This window comes from Lycium barbarum, chromosome 2 (assembly GCF_019175385.1).
Source record: "Lycium barbarum isolate Lr01 chromosome 2, ASM1917538v2, whole genome shotgun sequence".
NCBI classification, from domain to species: Eukaryota; Viridiplantae; Streptophyta; class Magnoliopsida; order Solanales; family Solanaceae; genus Lycium; species Lycium barbarum.
Window position 1 is genome coordinate 13819786 of NC_083338.1, and position 20945 is coordinate 13840730.

The 20945-nt window shown below is 33.7% G+C and overlaps 1 protein-coding gene across 3 annotated transcripts; it reads left to right on the forward strand.

Annotated features, from left to right (window-relative positions):
* The first annotated feature begins 10630 nt into the window (after positions 1-10630).
* On the forward strand, positions 10631-16558 carry LOC132626218 (glycerophosphodiester phosphodiesterase GDPD3-like). 3 transcript variants are annotated; one of them, XM_060341006.1, is made up of 8 exons: positions 10639-10856; positions 11261-11439; positions 14258-14317; positions 14411-14491; positions 14568-14768; positions 14878-14973; positions 15403-15599; positions 15955-16558. In XM_060341006.1, exons 1-8 carry the CDS (start codon positions 10751-10753, stop codon positions 16184-16186), a joined length of 1152 nt encoding a protein of 383 aa, XP_060196989.1. In that variant the 5' UTR covers positions 10639-10750; the 3' UTR covers positions 16187-16558. The 3 variants fall into 3 exon arrangements, with proteins under 3 accessions (XP_060196990.1, XP_060196989.1, XP_060196991.1); XM_060341007.1 differs by lacking the exon at positions 15955-16558 and having other exon boundaries at positions 10631-10856; positions 15403-15603; XM_060341008.1 differs by lacking the exon at positions 10639-10856 and having other exon boundaries at positions 11302-11439; positions 14187-14317.
* The last annotated feature ends 4387 nt before the right edge of the window (positions 16559-20945 follow it).

A 20945-nucleotide genomic window follows, 5' to 3' on the forward strand; every position in this document is an offset into this window, starting at 1 on the left:
CGAAGACATCATTCACTCTACCTACTTTAACCACTTTACCCTGAACTTTACAGGAATCAACATTAGGTCTCCGAAGACAGCCGGAGGCATCATTTGGCTATACAGCCCCATCTGCATAAGCCAAATGGCTACATTCTTGTCGTTTACTTTACCCACTTTAACGACTTTATCCTGAACTTTACAGGAATCATCATCAAGTCTCCGAAGACAACTGGAGACATCATTCACTTTACTCTAACGACTTTACCCTGAACTTTATAGGATCTTCATCAAGTCTACGAAGACAACCGGAGACGTCATTCACTTTACTTTAACGACTTTACCCTGAACTTTATAGGATCTTCATCAAGTCTCCGAAGACAACCGGAGATATCATATGGCTATACAGCCTCATTTTCATAAGCCAAACGGTTGCACACTTACTTTACTCCCTACTTAATCAATTACTTTATCATTCACTTTGCCTACTCCAATGACCTTACCTTACATTTACAGACAACATTTATCATCGAGTTCCGAAAGACAGCCGGAGGCCTTATTATTATCATTAAAGTCCCCAAATACAACTGGAGATATTATTACATCTTCGGCATAAACATCACGCATTCATTCAAGTCCCTGAAGACAATCAGAGACAACATTTGGCCACACTGCCTCATTATAAGCCGCACGGCTTCAATCACACACTTATATTTACTATCCTTTTACACTCCTTATAAGGTTTACACTTTCAACTTTACCCCGGACTTTATTAGTGATTTTGACATGAATTTCAGTTTTGACAGAAAGAACAATCCACATACAGAGACGCAGCACAACGTGAAACTTTATCTTATGCAGTGAACTGGGGCAAATTTGCTAAAGAAGAATATCAAACTCAAATGCAAGGGTCACGGATCTACTCTCGAATTCAATTCCGTCTGTGTCCACAAACACGTGATACGTAGGTTAATTTCTCTTTCATATCCACCGCTAAAACTCTACTCAATCAACACTTTTCACAATCTTGCAAGCCTTTTCTATATCCGGTCTCATCATAATTCAACACTGGGGCAAAAAGCGTAGCGTCAGTATCGACCCGCTTCTTTCAAACTTCATACAGCTTGATTCTCATGAAACCCGAGATATGTAGGAAATTCGAAACTGGTTCGGCCATAATTCCTTCCACCCTATAATATTTTTCACCAATTCTCCTAACCCATATTTTCTCAAGTTCTTCCAAGTCGTATTTGTTGGTCGGAAAAAAATTGGCTACTACGTCAACTTCTTCGCCCGAAAACTCTTACATCGTCTCCGGTCGAAGAGGGGCATCTGTTGACACACAATTTTGTCCCACTTTTCCTTCAATTAATTTATCTGCGTTTCTTGATCGTTAATAATTTGGAAGAGTTATTTCAAATTTACTTAACAAAGCATTATATTAATACTTTCAAATATTTAATGCACGGTTATTTATTTAATAAGAAGTTGTATTATATATTTGAAAGTGGTTAATTCTAGTCCAAATTATTAAGATGAAGATGTCCAAATAAATTAATTAAAGGAGGAAAAGGGCTAAAATTCGGATCCCACCAGCCCACAAAACTTTTTTTTAGACCAGCCAAATAAATGGCCCAACAGACCAGCCCAACAACACCGACCCGGTCCATTCCCATTCATTTTCATCAGCTTCACCCTAAACAACCCTAGCCGCTCTCTCTCTTTCTCTTTCCCTCTCCCTTTCCCTTCATCTCTCTCTCTCTCTCTCAACCAACGTAAATGGAAAATTCGCAGAGATTTTTCGCAAAAACCAGGCCATGCATGGCCATTTGAGGAAAAGGAATTAATGGCCGGTCCTTTCCCCTCTCAGAATTTCAACGATTGAAGGTTGGGTTTTTGTATTCTTTCGTTGTCCTCTGCTTGCGATCTGAAACAACTTTAAATGTTTTTCGTCCATTTGTGAAGGAAAAAACCTTTTCTTTATCAGTTCCTTTGTACAAGTTTTAAAGGGATTTTTGTCCATTTTCACTTTTGTTCTGATCGTGTAAGTGGAAATACACACAAAATCCAAACGTTGAACCAAAAAACCCAGCCCAAATTTTCAAACCCCTGAAAACCCTAGAAATCCCCTATAAATATTGGTTTCTTAATCGATTAGAAGGGGGTTCTTTTTTTTGGCCGCTTGAATTCTCTGAAAATACAAAACAGTCTCATTTGTTTCTTGACATCGATTTAAAGTACCAAACATTTTATTCGCTTTGCTCTGTTATTGTTTTGAATCCGAATACGTGCAAACTCGGAGATATTAACATTCGAGTGTGGACCCACGACCTCGTACCCCGTTCACTGCACCACCAACAGGTAAAATCTGATGCTAATTGATTTATCGTCTTATTAAAATTATGCTAGCCTAGAACATTCATGTTTTGATGTCTTGTTGTTACCATTTCACTCAAATTTATGCTTATTGTTACTGTTTAGATTGGTTTAGATACTAGCGCATTTTATATGCTTGTTATTCCTGTTTGACCTTGTTCTAGCATGTGTTTGTATATTCTATTAATGTTTTAGATTAAATTCCACGTATGGAGTTATGTGATTGTCATTCTTGTTTAGTCTAATTAGTTTAGCATGTACTTATGTATTTGTTTGGTTTCAGTTGGTCAGTAGGTGTCAAGCACATTGTTTATGCTTAGGACTAGTCAATTGGATCTGTTTAAGTCTAACTGTCAGGATACCAGTGAGCATGTATATTTGCGTTTCTTGGATTAGTTTGATTTGTATGTATGGACATGTAAATCAGTTAACTAGTAATCATATGTTGATATGGCCTTACAAGGGTGAACCAAGTATGCAACTAATTGTTTTTCTCAAGTTGGTCTCCTTTACATGTCTAGTTGATCTGTTTTTTTAGTTTAAGCTAGTCTCCAGTTGTTCCTTCAGTTAATGTGTTATGAACTAAATATATATTCTTGTATCTGTTTTTTTTTTTTCAGTTTAAGCTAGTCTCCAGTTGTTCCTTCAGTTACTGTGTTATGAACTAAATATATATTCTTGTGTATTATTTGCCAGAAAATAGTGAGTTCTGTTCATTTAAGCTCAGTTAGGTGTTTAAGATTTTCATTTGAGATAATTAAGTCTAGTATAATTTGTTGATCCTGTTGGTTGTTGGACCCTGTAATTCCCTCCTGTTAGAAGAGATGTTAGCATAACTGACTGTTGTTTCCCAGTTATAAAACCTGAACCTTTCTTTATCTTCAAATTGATCCTGAGTTGTATGTTCAAATTCTTTCCTTAAACTTTGGGTCATAATCTTGTTTAGTTCTGTTTATTCAATGTGTGATTAACTCATGATCAAATTGTGATGAGATTAGTGGAAGTTTTTATTAGATATAGCTACATGTATCCTGGTACATCTTTGTTTGACTTAAGGATAAAGAATCAGTTCCAAGCTATGTTTACAGTCATGTTCTATGTTGAGCTTCCCATGTGTTAAATATCTTGTCTTGTTCGAAAAATGTTGTTTCTAATAACTTCATTGCCCACTGTATCTGCTTGATAGATTACCTTGGTGACATAGCAAGATTTTGGGCTGCTGAACAATATATATGCTCAGCCCATTCGATTACCCATTTGTATAATCTGTTGGGCCTATCCCCTCAAGGTACATGTATAGCTTTGTTTGCTTTGTGTCTTGGCCTTTTTCCCTTCTTTGTGGGCATCTAAATTCTAATGTGGGCCTGCTGTCCCTGATGTTTTAGCTATTTATAATCCGGATTGGGCTGTGTTATGTGAAATCCATACTTATGTAGTTATACTAAATTCATCTTAAGTGCGCGTTTAAGATTTTGATATCCTTTTGCAAATTCCCTTGTTACTAATCTTTATTTTTTCTTTCTCTCGCATGTACACTTCGGGAGCAAATTGGAGTCTTCATAAAAGACTTTCATTGCTACAAGAAGTCTCATTTGAGACTTGATATCGCCGCTAGATTCAGAACCTTCATTTATTCCACATTGGGTCCACTCCCCTCTTGAAAACATCCGGCAGAATTAAAAGAGGAGAGCGGAAAGGCGTCAATTGCATTAGGATTGATTAACTGTTTGTTTTCTCATATGTGTTCAGTTTAAGGTTGTTGATTTTAGAAAACCTTTTTTAGTGGGCTGATTGGGATGTTACTTCGGTAATAAGGAAAATACTTTAGTTTCTTTCATGACTCTAGGAGAGCTTTCTTTTGATCGGGTAGGCTAGTTGGACATTATTTCAGTATAATATAGAAATACTTTGACTCATATTATGACTCTAAGAAGGCTGTTAACCCCAAGGAAAGATTAAAATCATACCCAGATCTCCATTGATGACCTGTGCATGCATCCATTATATACACATACGTACTACGTGCATATAATTTGGGAATATTGAAATATTGAAAAGAATGAATTAATAAACCTTATAAAAAAAACTGTAAATTAAAAATTAATAATATACAGAGATCATATCGGAAGGGGAACATTGAGAATATTTATAAAGTTATTTTCAAATTTTACACTAGCCATTTATCTATCTTATCTGGTCATTCAATATATTTTTTAGTTGTTAAAATCAATTAATATCTAATCATTGAGTTGTTTCAAATATTTATAAAACATGGCTCAATCCCGTACTTTCTTTAGTCTACTTATAACTAAAGCCTTTTATGCAAATTATTATCTTTCCTACAAATCTTATTTTAATAGCATATTTGTATTTCCATTATAAACCTTAGCGACACTTACAAGCTATTTTCTTAAATATTTAAAATATTATATCTGCATTTTTAGCTCTAATTAATTAACATAAGTCCGGTCGGTTAACCATTGTTAATGGGTCTTAAAGGATCCCTAATACCTTCCCTTTAGACTAGTTGAACCCTTACCTAGAATCTTAAGTTTCGTAGACAGTAAAACGGAGTTAACTTTAGATAATTACTTTACTTAACTTTAGGTGCCCTAATTCACCATAAATAATTAGGTGGCGACTCCTTAACTTTAATTATCCCCGGAATTACCGGGATGTTGTAAACTATTTTGACTCCGGTTAAAATAGGGTATAACAGTTGCGTTATTTTAAAGACTATTTGGGTTGTCTTTAGTTCTATCTCTTTTGTTTTTTCTGTAATAACTTTAACTAACTTTTCTATTTCCGTCTTTGTTGGTAATTTTTCTAGATTAAATTTGTTAACTAGAGTCTGGACTTTCTTTTCGAATTCTAATTCTTGTGTTTTTAAGTAATCGAGATTTTATTCTAATTTTTCGGAAGTTTTCTTTTGCTTAGTCTGGGATGCTTCTACCACCTCTAATATTCTAGTAATGTCTTTATTATTTTCTTGTATTTTTTCACTAAAATATATGACTAAATCTACTAATGTGTTCAACTGTTTATCTTCACTGTGTAATATATGGTCTCCGTTACTGAAATTACACTTTATAATACTATGATCTTTTAATGCTTTATATTTCTTTTCTGGGTATATTCTTAAGTCTAAGTATTCTAGATTTTTTAATGTATCTATTTTTCTATATTTATTACCCTAACGGAATCTTTATTTTACAAACTTTCTTCTAGTACTCTATACTAGTTGTAAGTCTTTCTATATCTTCTCTTATACCTTGTAATTCCCGCGTTATAGCAGAGATTGTCTCGTCGTTAATCTGACTTTGTAAGAGTCTATTGTTTATTAGTGATGATAATGTTTCTGAATTTATTATCTCTAAATATGCTCTTAAGGCTTTTTCTACTTGTCTATATTCTCTTCTTTTCTCTATATCTCTATATAAATACCAATGATTGATGGTTATTTGTCTAACAAAGGGTAGTGTTCTCATACAATTAATATGGTCTAAATCTCTTTTGGTTCTTTGAGGTCTTTCTAGATTGTATATATCCTAGTAACTTATATTCTAATCCTGATATTATATCTATTAATTCTTGTAGTCTTAACTGGTTTTCTTTGGTACTACTTAATTTATTATATTCTGGGTATAGGTTATTTAATTTTTGTTTGACTTCTAAATAATGATCTTGCATCTATTAACCTAAAGGCATAAACTTTACTTTTTGTTCTAGCTGTCTCATATAGTCTTCAGTTCTAAATATCTCGTCGTTGATAAAATAAATTTCCCAAAGGATATTATTTCGAAAACTTAATACTGCTGTATTATTATTCAGTTCTTCTCGCAGTATAATTTCTTGTGCTCTGATTTCTGCTATTATCTGTTATTTCCTGTACTTTGATTATTCTATTTTATCTGTGTCGCTTTCGCTATTTGCATTTCTATATCGCTTTGAATTTCTTAGCCTTATCTGACCTCTTTTTATGCTTTTTATTGAGCCGAGGGTTTTTCGGAAACAGCCGTCCTACCTTAGTAGGAGTAAGGTCTGCGTACACTCTACCCTCCCCAGACCCCGCGTTGTGGGATTTCACTGAGTTGTTATATATATATATATATATATATATATATATATATATATATATATATATATATATATATATGTAATCTCCATATGAACAACATGAGATGGGGCTTAAAATTGAAATGAGTACGACTCTAATAATATTTATTGGTTTAACTTCACTTTAAAAGTTAGCTCATGAGACGAGGATTATTAATGGGTAAGGCGTCAATAAATACGCTCAACCAATATATATGAAACTCTAACAATTAGGGACGGAGCTACCTTTTCAGTTACGGGTTCGGTCATCCAGTGACTTCGATCCAAACCTTAAATTTGTATTAAGAAAGTTATTTAATATGTATAAATTATTAATTTAGAATGCAACAACTTTAAAGGATTAAAATTCTGAACATATAAAATTTAAATCCCTGACTCTGTCTCTGCTAACAATTATAATTTCAACATGCTAAAGGTTGGCTGCATTACTTCTCTGTTGAATAGAGGTCGAAACTTGAAAACGAAATGAATACACACGTTAGAAATATATTACTCCGTTTTTGTGGATGTAGCTGCCCAAAGCTTTATGCCATGGTGTTAACGTCTTAAACTTGAGTTATCATAATCTTCTAGAACGAAATTCAGTTTCTGTGCAAAACAAAGAAAACATGTTTTTCAGGCTTTTTACAACAAAAACAGAACTTCCGCAACAAAAAATCAAAGTTTCCCAAAAAAACAAAGATAAAAGAAAAGAACCCGAGGACTTTTCCTCTGCCACCAAATAAAAACATTCGAAACATTAAACTACAACAAAAACATTCAAAACAACATTAAACTGCAATAAAATCATTCAAAACATTATACTACAATAAAAACACTCAAAACATTAAACTACCATAAAATAAAAATGAGATAATTGTTCTACTAACAATTATAATTTTAGATAGCAAAAGGGAACAACGGATAGTTGTGGTGTGAAACTTAAGAAAAAATGATAGTTCAAGTGTATTTTTTATCATTAACCCAATAAAAATACGTTAAAATCAAATCGTTTTGCAATCCAAACACCTCTTGGAACTTCTTTTAAACAGTGCACTATCAAGGAAAACGTTTTCTAAACTATTTGAATGTCTGTTGCCGTGTCTGCACTAAAAGATTGAAAATCATAATTATCTAGGGTTCTACAAGTCTCATTTAGTGGAAAAGAGAACCATACATTTTTCATTGTCTTAGCGACTTGTTGGTGTGCACTTGTCAAAAATAATGGAGTATTAGAATATAGTCAAATTCACATTTGTACTATTCAAAAAGTTTCAACTTTGTGCTTCCTTAGAATTTTGATCGAACATTAACCTGCCGTTAGGGAAAAAAAGTCTTATTTTTGCCCTTAAGGGGTAAATTTGAACCCTTATTTTTATTTATTTTTTTGAAAATTTTGAACTCATGAAATTCATCCATTTTAGCGTCGAGGCTTTGTACATGCAGTAATGATGAAGACAAAATATGAGACGATTTGCTGAGAATAAAGATATAAATGTACCAAAAATTAAACATGTATAGCAAAAATTAAATAATTTTGAACAGTATCGAGACAAATAAGAAATATGGACCTTTTCCTAAATATTATACTTGTCTATACATCTTTGAGCTGTTTCGAGAAAGAGTAGGAAAATTCCATTAACAAAGTCTTCAGCGTAACTTCTAGAAAATATTTGTGCATCCATAATGGGTCAATCTTGAATATTCTAGTGAATTCGTGATCCAGTATGGATGGGCTTATTTTTTTTGGCTTATAAGCTGCTTTGTGCGGATTGCCCTTCTTTTGGGGTGGTCTTTAAATTTTGCCCTACAAATTTGTGGTCTTTAAATTTTGCCCCTCATATTTGTGGTCTTTAAGTTTTGCCTTTTGCTTGGAAAGGTGGGCGAATACATGAAGTTCTGGGTTTGAACCCCCGCTCAGGCATAAAATAAAAAAAAATCGCAAGGTAGGACTGGGGGAGTGTATGCCGGATCCAGCATACAATCTTTAAGGAAAAACTAAAGTTATGCCGGATCCGGCATAACTAAAAGTCTGCCCCATAAGGCAGAATTTTTCCTGAGACATAGTTTAGTTATGCCTTATGGGGCAGAATTTTAGTTAAGGCATAATAAAGTTATGCCCCATAAGGCAAGAACTTTTCTTAAGGCATAGACTTTGCCTTATAAGGCAAAGTTTAAGTTATTCCTTACGGAAAAGTCCCGCCTTATGGGCATACTTTTAGTTATGCCTTTGGGGCACACTTTTTAGTTAAGGCATAACTAAAAGTTTACCTTGAAAAGTTATATATATATATATATATGCTTCAAGGCAAAGTCTGCCGGAGGGGGCAGACTTTTAGTTAAACACAACTAAAAGTGTGCCCCCTCCGGCAGACTTTTAGTTAAACACAACTAAAAGTCTGCCCCCTCCGGAAGACTTCTAGTTAAACACAACTAAAAGTCTGCCCCCTCCGGCAGACTTCTAGTTAAACACAACTAAAAGTCTGTCGGAGGGGGCATAGCAAAATTTAAACTTTGTCTTATAAGGCAAACTTTTAGTTATGCCTTAAGGAAAACTTACGCCTTATGGGGCATACTTTTAGTTATGTTTTATGGGGCACACTTTTAGTTAAGGCATTACTAAAAGTTTACCTTGAAAAGTTAAAAACAAATATACATATATATGCTTCAAGGCAAAGTCTACCCCCTCCGGCAGACATTTAGTAAAACATGACTAAAAGTCTGCCGAAGGGGGCATAGCGAAATTTAAACTCTGCTTTGCAATTTTTTTAAAAAATTTTGACTGAGCGGAGGTTCGAACCCGGAACCTATGGGTTTTAGCCGAAGGGCAAAATTTAAAGACCACAAATATGAGGGGCAAAATTTAAATACCACCCCAAAAGAATTGCCCCTTTAGATAAGCTAAGTCAAACGGGCCCAATTATTTTTTTGAGCTTATTTTAAGCACAAAATGACTTTAAGCTGGTCAGTCAAACACTCAAAAAAACTGAAAACAACTCATAAGCAACTTATAAGCCAATCCAAACGGCCTCTAAGTCATAACTCTAATGTTAAAGAAACAAACGTCACGGAATTTTATTTTACCATATGTTCTCTGACCAAGACATCATAACAGTTGTATCAATTATATCATCTGATTTGTCAATTTGTTGTTGATATCATCTGATCATTGTCGATTTGTTCTTGGTCAATAATATAGTTTATTGTCAATTAAATGACAATTTCCTCGTTATGTTATTCATGTAGAATGTTTTTCAACAATCACGGTTCAAACAAAAATTAATACTAACATGAAATGCTTGCTAAAATTTGGAGATGAAATTACTAAATCATGTCGCAGTAGTACTGTAGAATGAAGATATTACAAAATTTTACCATCCGATAAATTCGTGACTAATTGAATAACACATATAAAATTCACCATCCAGAAAAACTTATGATTAATTCAATAATACCAAATTTTAACCGTACAACAAAACTTGTGAACAAATTAAATAAAGGCATAATAGTTTAAGTATATTTTTATAAATAGTTTTAACATAAAAGGTACTCCATTTATGAATATTTTTACCGGACAAATCAATTATTAATCTGTTTGAGGCACATCCATCCAAATAAGCATTTGCATATTACTTTTTAACACTACTATTTTTTTTTTTTTAAACGATTGATGTTGATCAATTATTTCTACTCAGTTAAGTCACACGCAGGGCAGATCTAAGTATCGAATGCGGGTTCTCGGGAATCCAATAACTTTTACGCACTCATGTGTTTATATTGAGAAATCTATTAAATATATGATCAATTCCTCTTGTGCACATCTAATGAAGTTTTTTTGTTTTTGTTTTTGTTTTTTTTTTTTTTTTTTTAAATTTGAGATTGTTGGAAACCCATAAACTTTAAGTTCTTAAAAAAGATAACGTGTAATCTATAATTTGGAACCAATAAATCACACTAATTGAGTACGAATATTTTTTACTCGGTTACCAATTTTTTTTTTTTTTTTGGGTTACCAAATAAAACTTCAAATAAAAAAAATAAAAATAAAAAGAGAGAATAGGGAAATTGAAGAGGGAAAAACTCCAAAACTTGAGGGTAGAACTAGAACCACCATACACGTTTAGTGGGTATAAATATGAAACACGGTTTTCACTTTGAAGTAAAAGTTTGGAATCCTTTAAATACCAACCACAAACAACTCTCTTTGTCCCAACTCCTAAAACACACGTATATCCATTTCACAAAAAGTGATAGCAAGAGGTAACCTTGTTATCTCCAAAGGAACAAAACAAAACAAAAAATGGCTCTCAAGGCAGTTCCTATTTCTCAAGTTCCACATATCGATCAAATCCATGAAAATGTCACATTTCCACTGTACAATAATAATTCTACCCCTCTTTCCAATGGTAAGTAATTATCCATCTCTTCTTTTCTTTCACCTTTTTTTGGTTTACATTTGATCTTCGGTACTTGTATTGGGGTTTAATTCAATTCGAATTTGCGCTGAAAAGTTTCACGTGGGATTAAAAATGCTCGAGAACTCCTTCGTGGGGGTAAAACGCTCCCTATCAAAAGTGACTCTGTAGCCAAAAGATTCGCATTTAAGACCTCTCCGATTAATATTGAAGAACAATATCCACGTTAGTGCCCGACTAATTCAAATCCAAATTCGCGCTTGAAAGTCTCATATTATGGGGTAAAATACTCCCTTGCTGAAGGAGTATTTACCACTTCATCGCAATTCCTGTTGATTATTTTCTTTCACCCTTATTTTTCTTTTTCTTTTTTTCTTTTATATGCAAATATATAGGGGATGATGATATTGAAGACAGGAGTAATAAGTTTGTGGTAATGGGACATAGAGGAAGTGGGACAAACATGTTGCAATTATCTGGTTATAAGAGATCAAAAACAATCAAAGAGAATACTTTGCGTTCTTTCAATGAAGCTGTTAAATTCAACGTCGACTTCATCGAATTTGATGTTCAGGTGAGACTTCATTTATTAATAAGTTCTGCGTTTTCAGACCAATTTCATCACTCTTCTGTTAAAAATTTTATTTTCTATCTTATTATTGCTGTCGGTGGTTGAATATTGAGATAGGAAAAAGTTAAGCAAGAAAAGTTTTTCGGGACACAAGTCACACCACAACTCCAGTAATTTAATTTATTATTCCTCGTACAGGCGTGTGAGAAATACTTTTATCCTATTTGAAAGAACGGTTCATATTTACTCGAGTGGTTGTTTATTCTCAACCAATGAACATAAAATATGTGTATACACAAATCTATCACTTAGTCATAATTAAGTGATTATACATCTAACTTAAATTTAATTAATATGATTACCATAATTAACTAGGTATTATTTCCTCCGGATTAAAAAGAGTGTCCACTTAACCTTTTTTCCTTAAGTCAAAAAGAGTGCACAAATCAAGAAAGAATTAATCTTATTTTTTCAAATTTGCCTCTGTTAAGTGTTATGTGATTAAATCTCAATATCTTTTTTAATTAAGAGCAGTTTAATCAAATTATTTATTTTTATTTAGGAATTAATATTTTTTTTAAAAATATGTAATGGTTAAGTGAACACTATTTTTAATCTGAATGGAGTAATATTAGATGCTGGAAAGTTTTTATGAACGGTTGGGAAGAGTATAAAAAAACAATAGCCTTGTTTACTGTCAACCTCTAGAAACGACACGAGGCCCCGCGTATACGTGGCAGGTGGTGTCCTATTTTGAAAGATCTATTGTCATCACATCATTTTACTTGGTCAAATAAATTCTTTTTTATATTTACCAACGGTTATAATTTTTTAAATTATTTAATAAATTATAAATTATTTAATCATTAAATAATTTAAAAAAACTATAACACAGCTTTATGCTTTGAGCCCTGGACACTTGTACTCTGATCTCAGCATTCATATTTGACCGAGTAAATATTTAGCTATTTATTTATTTGAATAGAGAGGAAGGAGCTTTCATAAAACATCGATCAACATTTGTGGATTATACCTCCAGTTTGGCCAAACTTTTTAAAATTTATTTATTTTGATAAGTGCATTTTTGTAAGAAGTGCTTTTAGAAAAGGGAAAAGGCTCAAAAATATCCCTTTGCTCTGGGAAAAGGGTTAAAAATATTCCCATTACAAATTTGGATAAAAAATATCTCTTCCGTCATTAAAATTTTCAAATATATCCTTGTCTTAACGTAAATCCCAAAATAATTCGATTTCATTTTTAAATCTGCTCTATTTAAATCGGATCTAACTAAATAAAAAATCATATGGGTTACCCGCTCCTGTGCCTAGTGGCTCCAAATGTAGGACTCGGAAATAAGTTAGTCGCATATGAGTTTTTTATGTAGTTGGATCGGGTTTAAATAGAGGGTTTAAAAATGGGGATTTCCGTTAAGACAGGGATATATTTGAAAATTTTAATAACGGGAGGGATATTTTAGACCCAAATTTATAACGGAATATATTTTTAGCACTTTTCCCAGGGACATTTTGACCCTTTTCCCTTTAGAAAAAATACTTTTGGATATTAATAATTTGTTTTTAGTTAATCAATTTAAACACACTTTTAACTACGTTAAAGCAATACCGTGTGCTTGATTAATATTCCAAAAGTGCTTATGTGAAAAAACTATTTTTTCTAGCTTTTGAAACTACTACTCAAAAACACTTATTTTTTTACTGAATAACTTGGGCAAACACTCAAACTTATAAGCACTTTTTATCTTTCTAGAAATGCTTATTAAGTAGTCTTTAATCTGAAAGGAATAAAGTTACACAAAACAGGGACATTGCATTCATTAATAGAAGTAACATGGATGTTTATCACCACCGGGTTTGTGGCGAGCATTGCATTCCTTCACCCTTATTAAGGTCTCAGGTTCAAGCCTTCAAAATTTAAAAACCATAGTGCGCTCTCCCCTTTAATGAGCCTTACACCCGAGAATTCGCATTAGCCAGTATCGAACTACAGAGAGGAAACATAAATGCTCATCACTTAAGTAAAAGAACATTCAACAATCACACTATGGGAACATCTTGCATTAGATGCAGAGGCGTATGAAGAATGTTAGTTATGCGTTCAATTTGAAGCCCGAACTTTCCACGCGAAGCATAAATTTATGTGTAAAAATCTAATAAAATTGCAATGAATAGTAGATATGAACCTAAACTTTTAAAATATAACAGGTTCAATACTAATAATTTTAAAATTGAACTCATAAAATTTAAATCTTGAATTCGCCTCTGATTAGACGTCAGAACTTTAGCAGTCCAGCCTTAACTTCTTTTGCACCATCATATTAGATGTGTCAGTTCATATGTTTGTTGTGTTATCATGACCGACAACTTCATTTTATCACCATGAAGACTTAGCAAATTGTAGCAAGGATATAAACACAGGAATCAATGGAAACCTTCTACATTGGTGCATTACAACAAATGTGTCATATTAAATTTAGTTTTGCAAGAATATCTATAATTATTGCTTCAATTTTTGCTAGCCTATCGATTCTATTATTAGTTATGTATTCGTTTTGGGGGAATTGGAGATAACTTGCTTGGTTCTGGATTCTCTGAGCTAAAAACTTTCTTTTCATATCGTGTCTGATTGTGTATTTATCTCTATGGATATTTGAATTCAATTAAGAAACTGATTATTTGTTTTCTTTTCAAATTTTTTCCTCCTTTCGAAACACCGGCCCTGCTTCTTGGTAGGTTTGCTTGCAAATATGACGGGCAAGCAAAGAATACCATAGATGAAACTGTGTATCAAAATCATTTTGCAGGTAACAAGTGATGGCCATCCAGTTATTTTCCACGATATCTTCATTTTTACACAGGAAGAGGTTAGTTACGAAAAAATCCATTATAGCCATGCTCGAATATGATAATTTAAGGATGTCCTGACTCTTGATATCAACGTTGCAATCACTTTTCAGGGCACATTGATCGAAAAACGAGTTACAGACCTCACTTTGGAGGAGTTCCTTTCATATGGACCTCAGAATGCCTCAACAAACGTAATGGATTATTCGCCCTTTACGTTTCAGATGGTTTTAAATTTGCGAAACTGTACTGATATTTTTTTGTGAATAGGTGGACAAACCTTTATTCAGAAAAATGAAAGATGGGAGAATCTTTGAATGGAAGGTTGAAGAAGACGATCGATTCTGTACGCTGCAAGATGTGTTCGAGAATGTCACTCAGTCCGTAGGATTTAACATTGAGTTTAAGTTTGATGACAAGAGAAATTATAAAGAAGACGAACTTGTTCGTGTTATTCAAGCAGCTTTGCAGGTAGTTCTGTACTACTAGGCATCTATATTAAATTAGTAGTTTCCCTTCTTTTTCCTACGACACCAAAAATTGTTAGTACTAACATTTATGATGACATACTATGAGCCAGGTAGTGTTCAAGCACGCTAAAGGTCGGCGTATCACGTTCTCGAGCTTTCAACCAGATGCAGCTCAATTGATCAGGAAGCAGCAGACCACCTATCCGGTGAGTAAATGGATTTATGACTAAAGACGGATCCAAAATTTAAACTCTATCAGTTCAATCTTTAAGGTTCTTAGTGTTAAACGTATTATATTTTGCGTTCAGAGTTCAGACCTACTAATTGTTGCAATCTTAGTGAAGTTTTACACATAAATTTATGCTTTGCGTCGGAAGTACTGGATTCATATGAACAAGGTACTATAAGGCTGCATCAGCCTCTATTTATGACCGTTTAGGTTCATGAAATTATTGAATGTTTAACTGCAGTTCCATAACTAGGAATGAATAATCTTCTAGAGGATAGCCTAATTGCACGAGTTCGCTTCTGTGACTTTACGAGTGGACACGGTTTTCCCTTTCTTTTGTTTAAATTATAGAATGTACACATCGTTTGATCATTTCTTGAAATGTGTCGTGTATATGATGATCCAGGTTTTCTTCCTAACGAATGGAGGATCTGAAATTTATTCCGACATCAGAAGGAATTCATTGGACGAGGCAATTAAGTTGTGCTTAGAAGGCGGCCTGCAAGGCATTGTCTCAGAGGTCAAAGCAATTTTAATAAATCCAAGAATGATAGCAAAAATTAAAGAATCCAATCTTTCCCTTTTGACATATGGCCAGCTAAAGTAAGTTTCACATCTTGTTGCATTTAATCAAAAGGTTATTAGACTCCGTAGTGTATGTATATTAGTTTAATTTTTGGCAGAATACATCGATAACCACTTAAACTTGTCAATAAATTTCATTTAGATACTCAAACGACGGCCTGTGCCGATTGATGCACACACAGAACCTTTTTCAAAATATGAGTCGAAAGTGTTTAATATGAACATTTTATCATGTGTGCAGGTGCACAATTTAACGTGTCATAGTATATAAAAGAAATTTACTGGCAAATTTAAGAGATTGTCGTTGTATATTAGTCTAATTTTCCTCGAACGGGCATAGTGTACTAAACAAATACATTTTATACCCTTGCAGCAATGAGCAGGAAGTGGTTTACTTGCAATACATGATGGGTGTTGAGGGAGTGATTGTAGATTTTGTTGAAGAGATTACTTCAGCTGTTTCTCAGTTTTCGAAAATAGTTCATGCAGGAAAAGAACATTTGTTATTGTTGGAAAAGAGGCTACTAGAGGAGGAACGAACTTCCTGCTCAGAGGATGATCTCTCATATTTCCGCAGGCTTGTGCCAGAGCTAATACATTCTTGAGCTGAGCCAGGATTTTCACTTTACGGGTTCTGGATTTTAGAAAGACAACTTCAAGTGCTAATAATTGGGTTCTAAATTTAATGTGAACATATTTAATAAATTTCTTAACATAAATACATTGTTTGAGCAAAAGCTACTAGGTTCAGTTGAACCTGTAACTGGGCTTCTACCTTAGTTGCGATTGTATGTGTTTTCAACTCTTATTTAGGTTTGTATATCGGTTGTATATTTATATGTATTAGGTTGTATAATCAAGTTTTGAAGATGAAGGACAATGTATTATGAGAAGGATATTTAACAATGAAATGTAAATAGGGGAATGTTGAGGTCTGTATGAGTTTTGTATCCAAGGAATCTACATTTCTATTTCTACTGTATTAGAAGCACCGGTTGGTGCTTCTTTCGTCGTCCGTTGTGGACCCCCCCCCCCCCCCCCCCCCACCAACATAAAACAAAAAAAATTGGGCCTCATATTAAACAACATCCATAATTAAAAAAAAAAAGTGGAACCCACCACATCCAAACTCACGAGAAAAAAACAATGGACCACATATTAACAAAATCAAGCAATATTGAAAAAAAAAAGTGAATCCCATATTTTTGGGCCTCATATTAAACAGGCCCTAAAACAAATGTGGGCCCCATATTCAACAACATCCGGTATTAAAAAAAATTGTAAAAAAAAATTGTGGGCCCCATATTAAACAACATCCAGTATTAAAAAAAAAAAAGTGGACCCCATATTAACAAAATCAAGCAATATTAAAAAAAAAAAGTGAATCTCATATTTAAAAAACAAACAATGTTAAAAAAAATGTGGGCCTCATATTAAACACGATGCGTATTCATAGCAAACACTAATATAATAAAGTTTTAAATACGGAGCACAAACTACAATGTTATATTAATCGTGTTTTGAACATAGTATCCCATATTGACAAAATCAAGCAATATATAAAAAACAAAATCCCATATTAAAAAAATAAACAATGTTAAAAAAAAAGTGCAGACTTTGTATTCTTAGCAAACACTAATATAATAAAGTTTTAGATACGGAGCACAAATTACAATGTTATATCATTTTGAACATAGTATATATATAAAAAAAAAAAAAAAAAAAAAAGGGCCTCATATTAAACAAGCCCATAAAAAAAATTGTAAAAAAAAAAATTGTGGGCCCCATATATATTGACCCCATACTAAACAACATCAAGCAATATAAAAAATAAAAAAAATAAAAAATAAAAAGTGGAACCCACCATCTCCAAACTCACGGTAAAAAAAGGGGACCCCATATTAACAAAATCAAGCAATATCAAAAAAAAAAATTGTCACACCCTAATCTTACTAGGGTGTGATGGGCACCCGACCCCATATTCGGAGCCGAGCGAACCCGCTGACTCTTAGTACACACATACTCACTTCGAACTCTTAAATCGAATAAGAATGAAATATATAGTTAAGGCTTCCAGAATTATTCTTTTCATCGTTCTTAAGCCAAGTAAAATCTGTTATCATATGGAATCTGTAACATAATACATAATGACATATTGGCTGGTGGAGCCGCTTACAAAACTGACTTTCTATACCCACAACTCTGTCTGCAAAGTCTCTAACATCAATCAGGAATCATAGCATATGTACTCAGACTCGGCAACACTCCGGAAGGAAATGGAGCTCGCCAATCTCGCTGGAACATCTTCTAGCAATGTCTTCTACTCATCTGGGTGTACCTGCGTGACATGAAACGCAGCCCCCAAAGAAAGGGGGTCAGTACGGAATATGTACTGAGCATGTAAAACATGGAACACAGTAACTGGGATCATGACTGAAATAAGGAATATGGAAGATGAATACAAAATCAGTATACCAAAATGCTTACTTTTGAAACACAAATGATGCATATCAAAATCATGCATAGGGCACAGGAACATGGTCGCCACTCCTGTCTTTAGCGCCATAACACATCATACTCCAAAAGATTTCATATCTCCGTAACACATAACGCATCATAACATATACACGGTACCCGGCCCTCTAGCAAGGGACCCAGGAAACCGGACACATCATACTCCATAACATATACACGGTACCCGACCCTCTAGCGACTAGCGAGGGACCCGGGAAACCGGACACATCATACTCCGGAATATATATATATATGGAACTCGGCCCTCAAGCAAGGGACTCGGCGAACCATACGCACGATACATACCGGCCCGGGACTCGGTGAAAGAGGTAATGACACATGCACGAGCAGAGTAGTGAGAAACTATATGCAATTTAAAACATTTTCAAAGACTCAATAGAGTAATCAAAACGAGCTAACATCGGAAAACCAAGGCAATAGTTAAATCGAGCTTCCTTCGAACGTCACTCGAGGACCTATCAACTAGAACTATCTAAGGAGGGTCTCGGGGATCCTAGACACATCTCAAGTCAATCCGAGGTGGTATACGAAAGTTACGAACATTATTCATGACAGAACCCTTTACGAACGTATCGAAGCGATCCGAGCTCGTTATATATATATAAAGAGTGCAAAATAGATGGATTTTCCATAAACAGTAAACAACATCCTAAGAAAGGTGTTGGTATAAAGGCCACCCTCTTTAATGAATGTCCTCTTTTTGAGACAAATCTTTGTATTTTGTACATTTTTTAAGAACCTTTACATCTAACTGTTAGTCCAAGCTTATGGAACTGTTGATCTTGTGGCGGTTGAATGAAATAAAATGGACAATGTTTTTTGTCATTTGATCCAATAGCATTCCATTAGATAGGAACAAATTTGAGAAATACTGATAACTTTCGAATAGATTATTAGAAATACAAATATTGGATTGAACTTCAGGCCAATTGACTGAAGTTCAATTGCATCATTGTTCTGAAATTTAGGTGAAGTAATTTGAACTTCAGACCAATTAAAGTGTTTCTATATAAAAATTGTTGCAACTGATGGTCTGAAGTTCAAACTACTACACGTAAAATTCAAATCAATGTTGTACTTGACTAATGATCTAAAATTGTAGAAGAAACTGAACTACTAATAGATAATATTACACCAAACTGGCCACTAGTGTTGTCCGGTAGGTTTCAAAGGCTCACTGGATACTTCAAACCATTGTAGAAGAAATTGAAAGATTTATAAAAATAAAAAAATAAAAATTATGATTAAACTTTGTCTGGAACTGGTAGCACTAATTCTTTTCATTCTTCCAATTGTAAGTCATAGACATTTTAAAAACTTTTCGAAAGACAAAATATACTAGTAAACAGCAGCCTCATAAAGGGAAAGGACATAATTGGCCGGTCGGGTGAAACTAATGCCATCCGCTGGCCACAATTCTTCTAAATCCAAATTATACCCACTAAACTAATCCCATCCATTATAAAACTTAAATAAGACAATTTTTAAATAAAAACTCAAACACAAAAATATTTGAGGCGGTTTTTATATATAATATGTGTCATTTGTGTATAAAATATGTATCAGTACCTATCTGTAATGTATAGAAACTGTATAAAATATGAATCACTAAGGTATGTATCATTTTTGTATATAATATGTATCATTTGTGTATCAACACAGTGCAACTGCCCTGTATAGAATAGAAAATTGTATCATTTTTGTATATAATATGTATCATTTTTGTATAGAAAGTGTATATATAATTCCAGCATGTGTATATAAATTATACCAGCCTGGTATAGAAAGTGTACCATACGTATAAAAAATGTATTATAGAAACCGTATCATTGTGGTATATCATATGTATCACTATTGTATATGTTAAAAAATAAATATGATATCATTATTGTATAATATGTGTATAATAAGTGTATAATTAACGTATAATTTATGTATAATAAATGTATGATTAATTCCAGTATATGTATATAAACTGTATAATTCTTGTATATAAAGTGTATATATAATTCCAACATATGTATATATGCTGTAGCAGCCATTTAGTGACGACGTTTTTGTGGCGACTTAGTCGCCACAAAAAGACTTTTTTTTTTAAGCGCCTGGGCTGTTGGGCCGGCCAGCCTTGGCATTATTTTGGGTCGACCGGTCATTTTTTGGCATTAATTTGAGCCGACCGGACACCTAGTGGGATTAATCCCAAACAGTGATCAAATGTGAGATTAGTTTGGTTAAGTGGACGCATAGTGTCCTTTCCCCCCTCGAAAATGGGCTATTTGATGAGAAAATCAGTAATGACACTTCACTAGGGGCTAAAGCCCATTGGTTGTACATCATCCATTAGGCCTATAGAAAAGAACTGGTTGGACTTGATAACAAAGGCCCACAGGTTACCTTCAGTAGTATAGGTAGGGCCAATTTGCACGACTGTCCTTACTCGGGGTGTCTTTAATTTTTGTCCCTCAAACTGGTGGTCTTTAATTTTTGTCCTTTGCTAAAACCCCTTGATTCCGGGTTCGAATCCCCGCTCAATCAAAAATTAAAAAAAATAAAATTATAAGGTAGAGTTTGGATTCGCAAGGCAGAGTTTTGCTACCTTCAGGCAGAGTTCAAACTCTGTCTTAAGTAGCGTTTGCAGTCAAACTCTACCTAATCAGGCAGAGTTTGAGTCAAATTCTGCCTGATTAGGCAGAATTTGACTGCAAACTCTACTTAAGGCAGAGTTTGAACTTCAGCCATAACGCAAACTCTACCTTAAGACATAGTTTTACCTTCAGACAGAAAGCAGAACTATGCCTTAAGGTAGAGGTTTGCATTAAGGCAAAAAAT

What these genes read in the sequence shown, in the direction of transcription:
- LOC132626218 (XM_060341006.1), top strand. Translation starts at nt 10,751, where the DNA reads ATGGCTCTCAAGGCAGTTCCTATTTCTCAAGTTCCACATATCGATCAA. An exon ending in TTCTACCCCTCTTTCCAATG is followed by an intron (nt 10,857 to 11,260) that starts GTAAGTAATTAT and finishes GCAAATATATAG; the next exon opens with GGGATGATGATATTGAAGAC. An exon ending in TCATTTTTACACAGGAAGAG is followed by an intron (nt 14,318 to 14,410) that starts GTTAGTTACGAA and finishes ATCACTTTTCAG; the next exon opens with GGCACATTGATCGAAAAACG.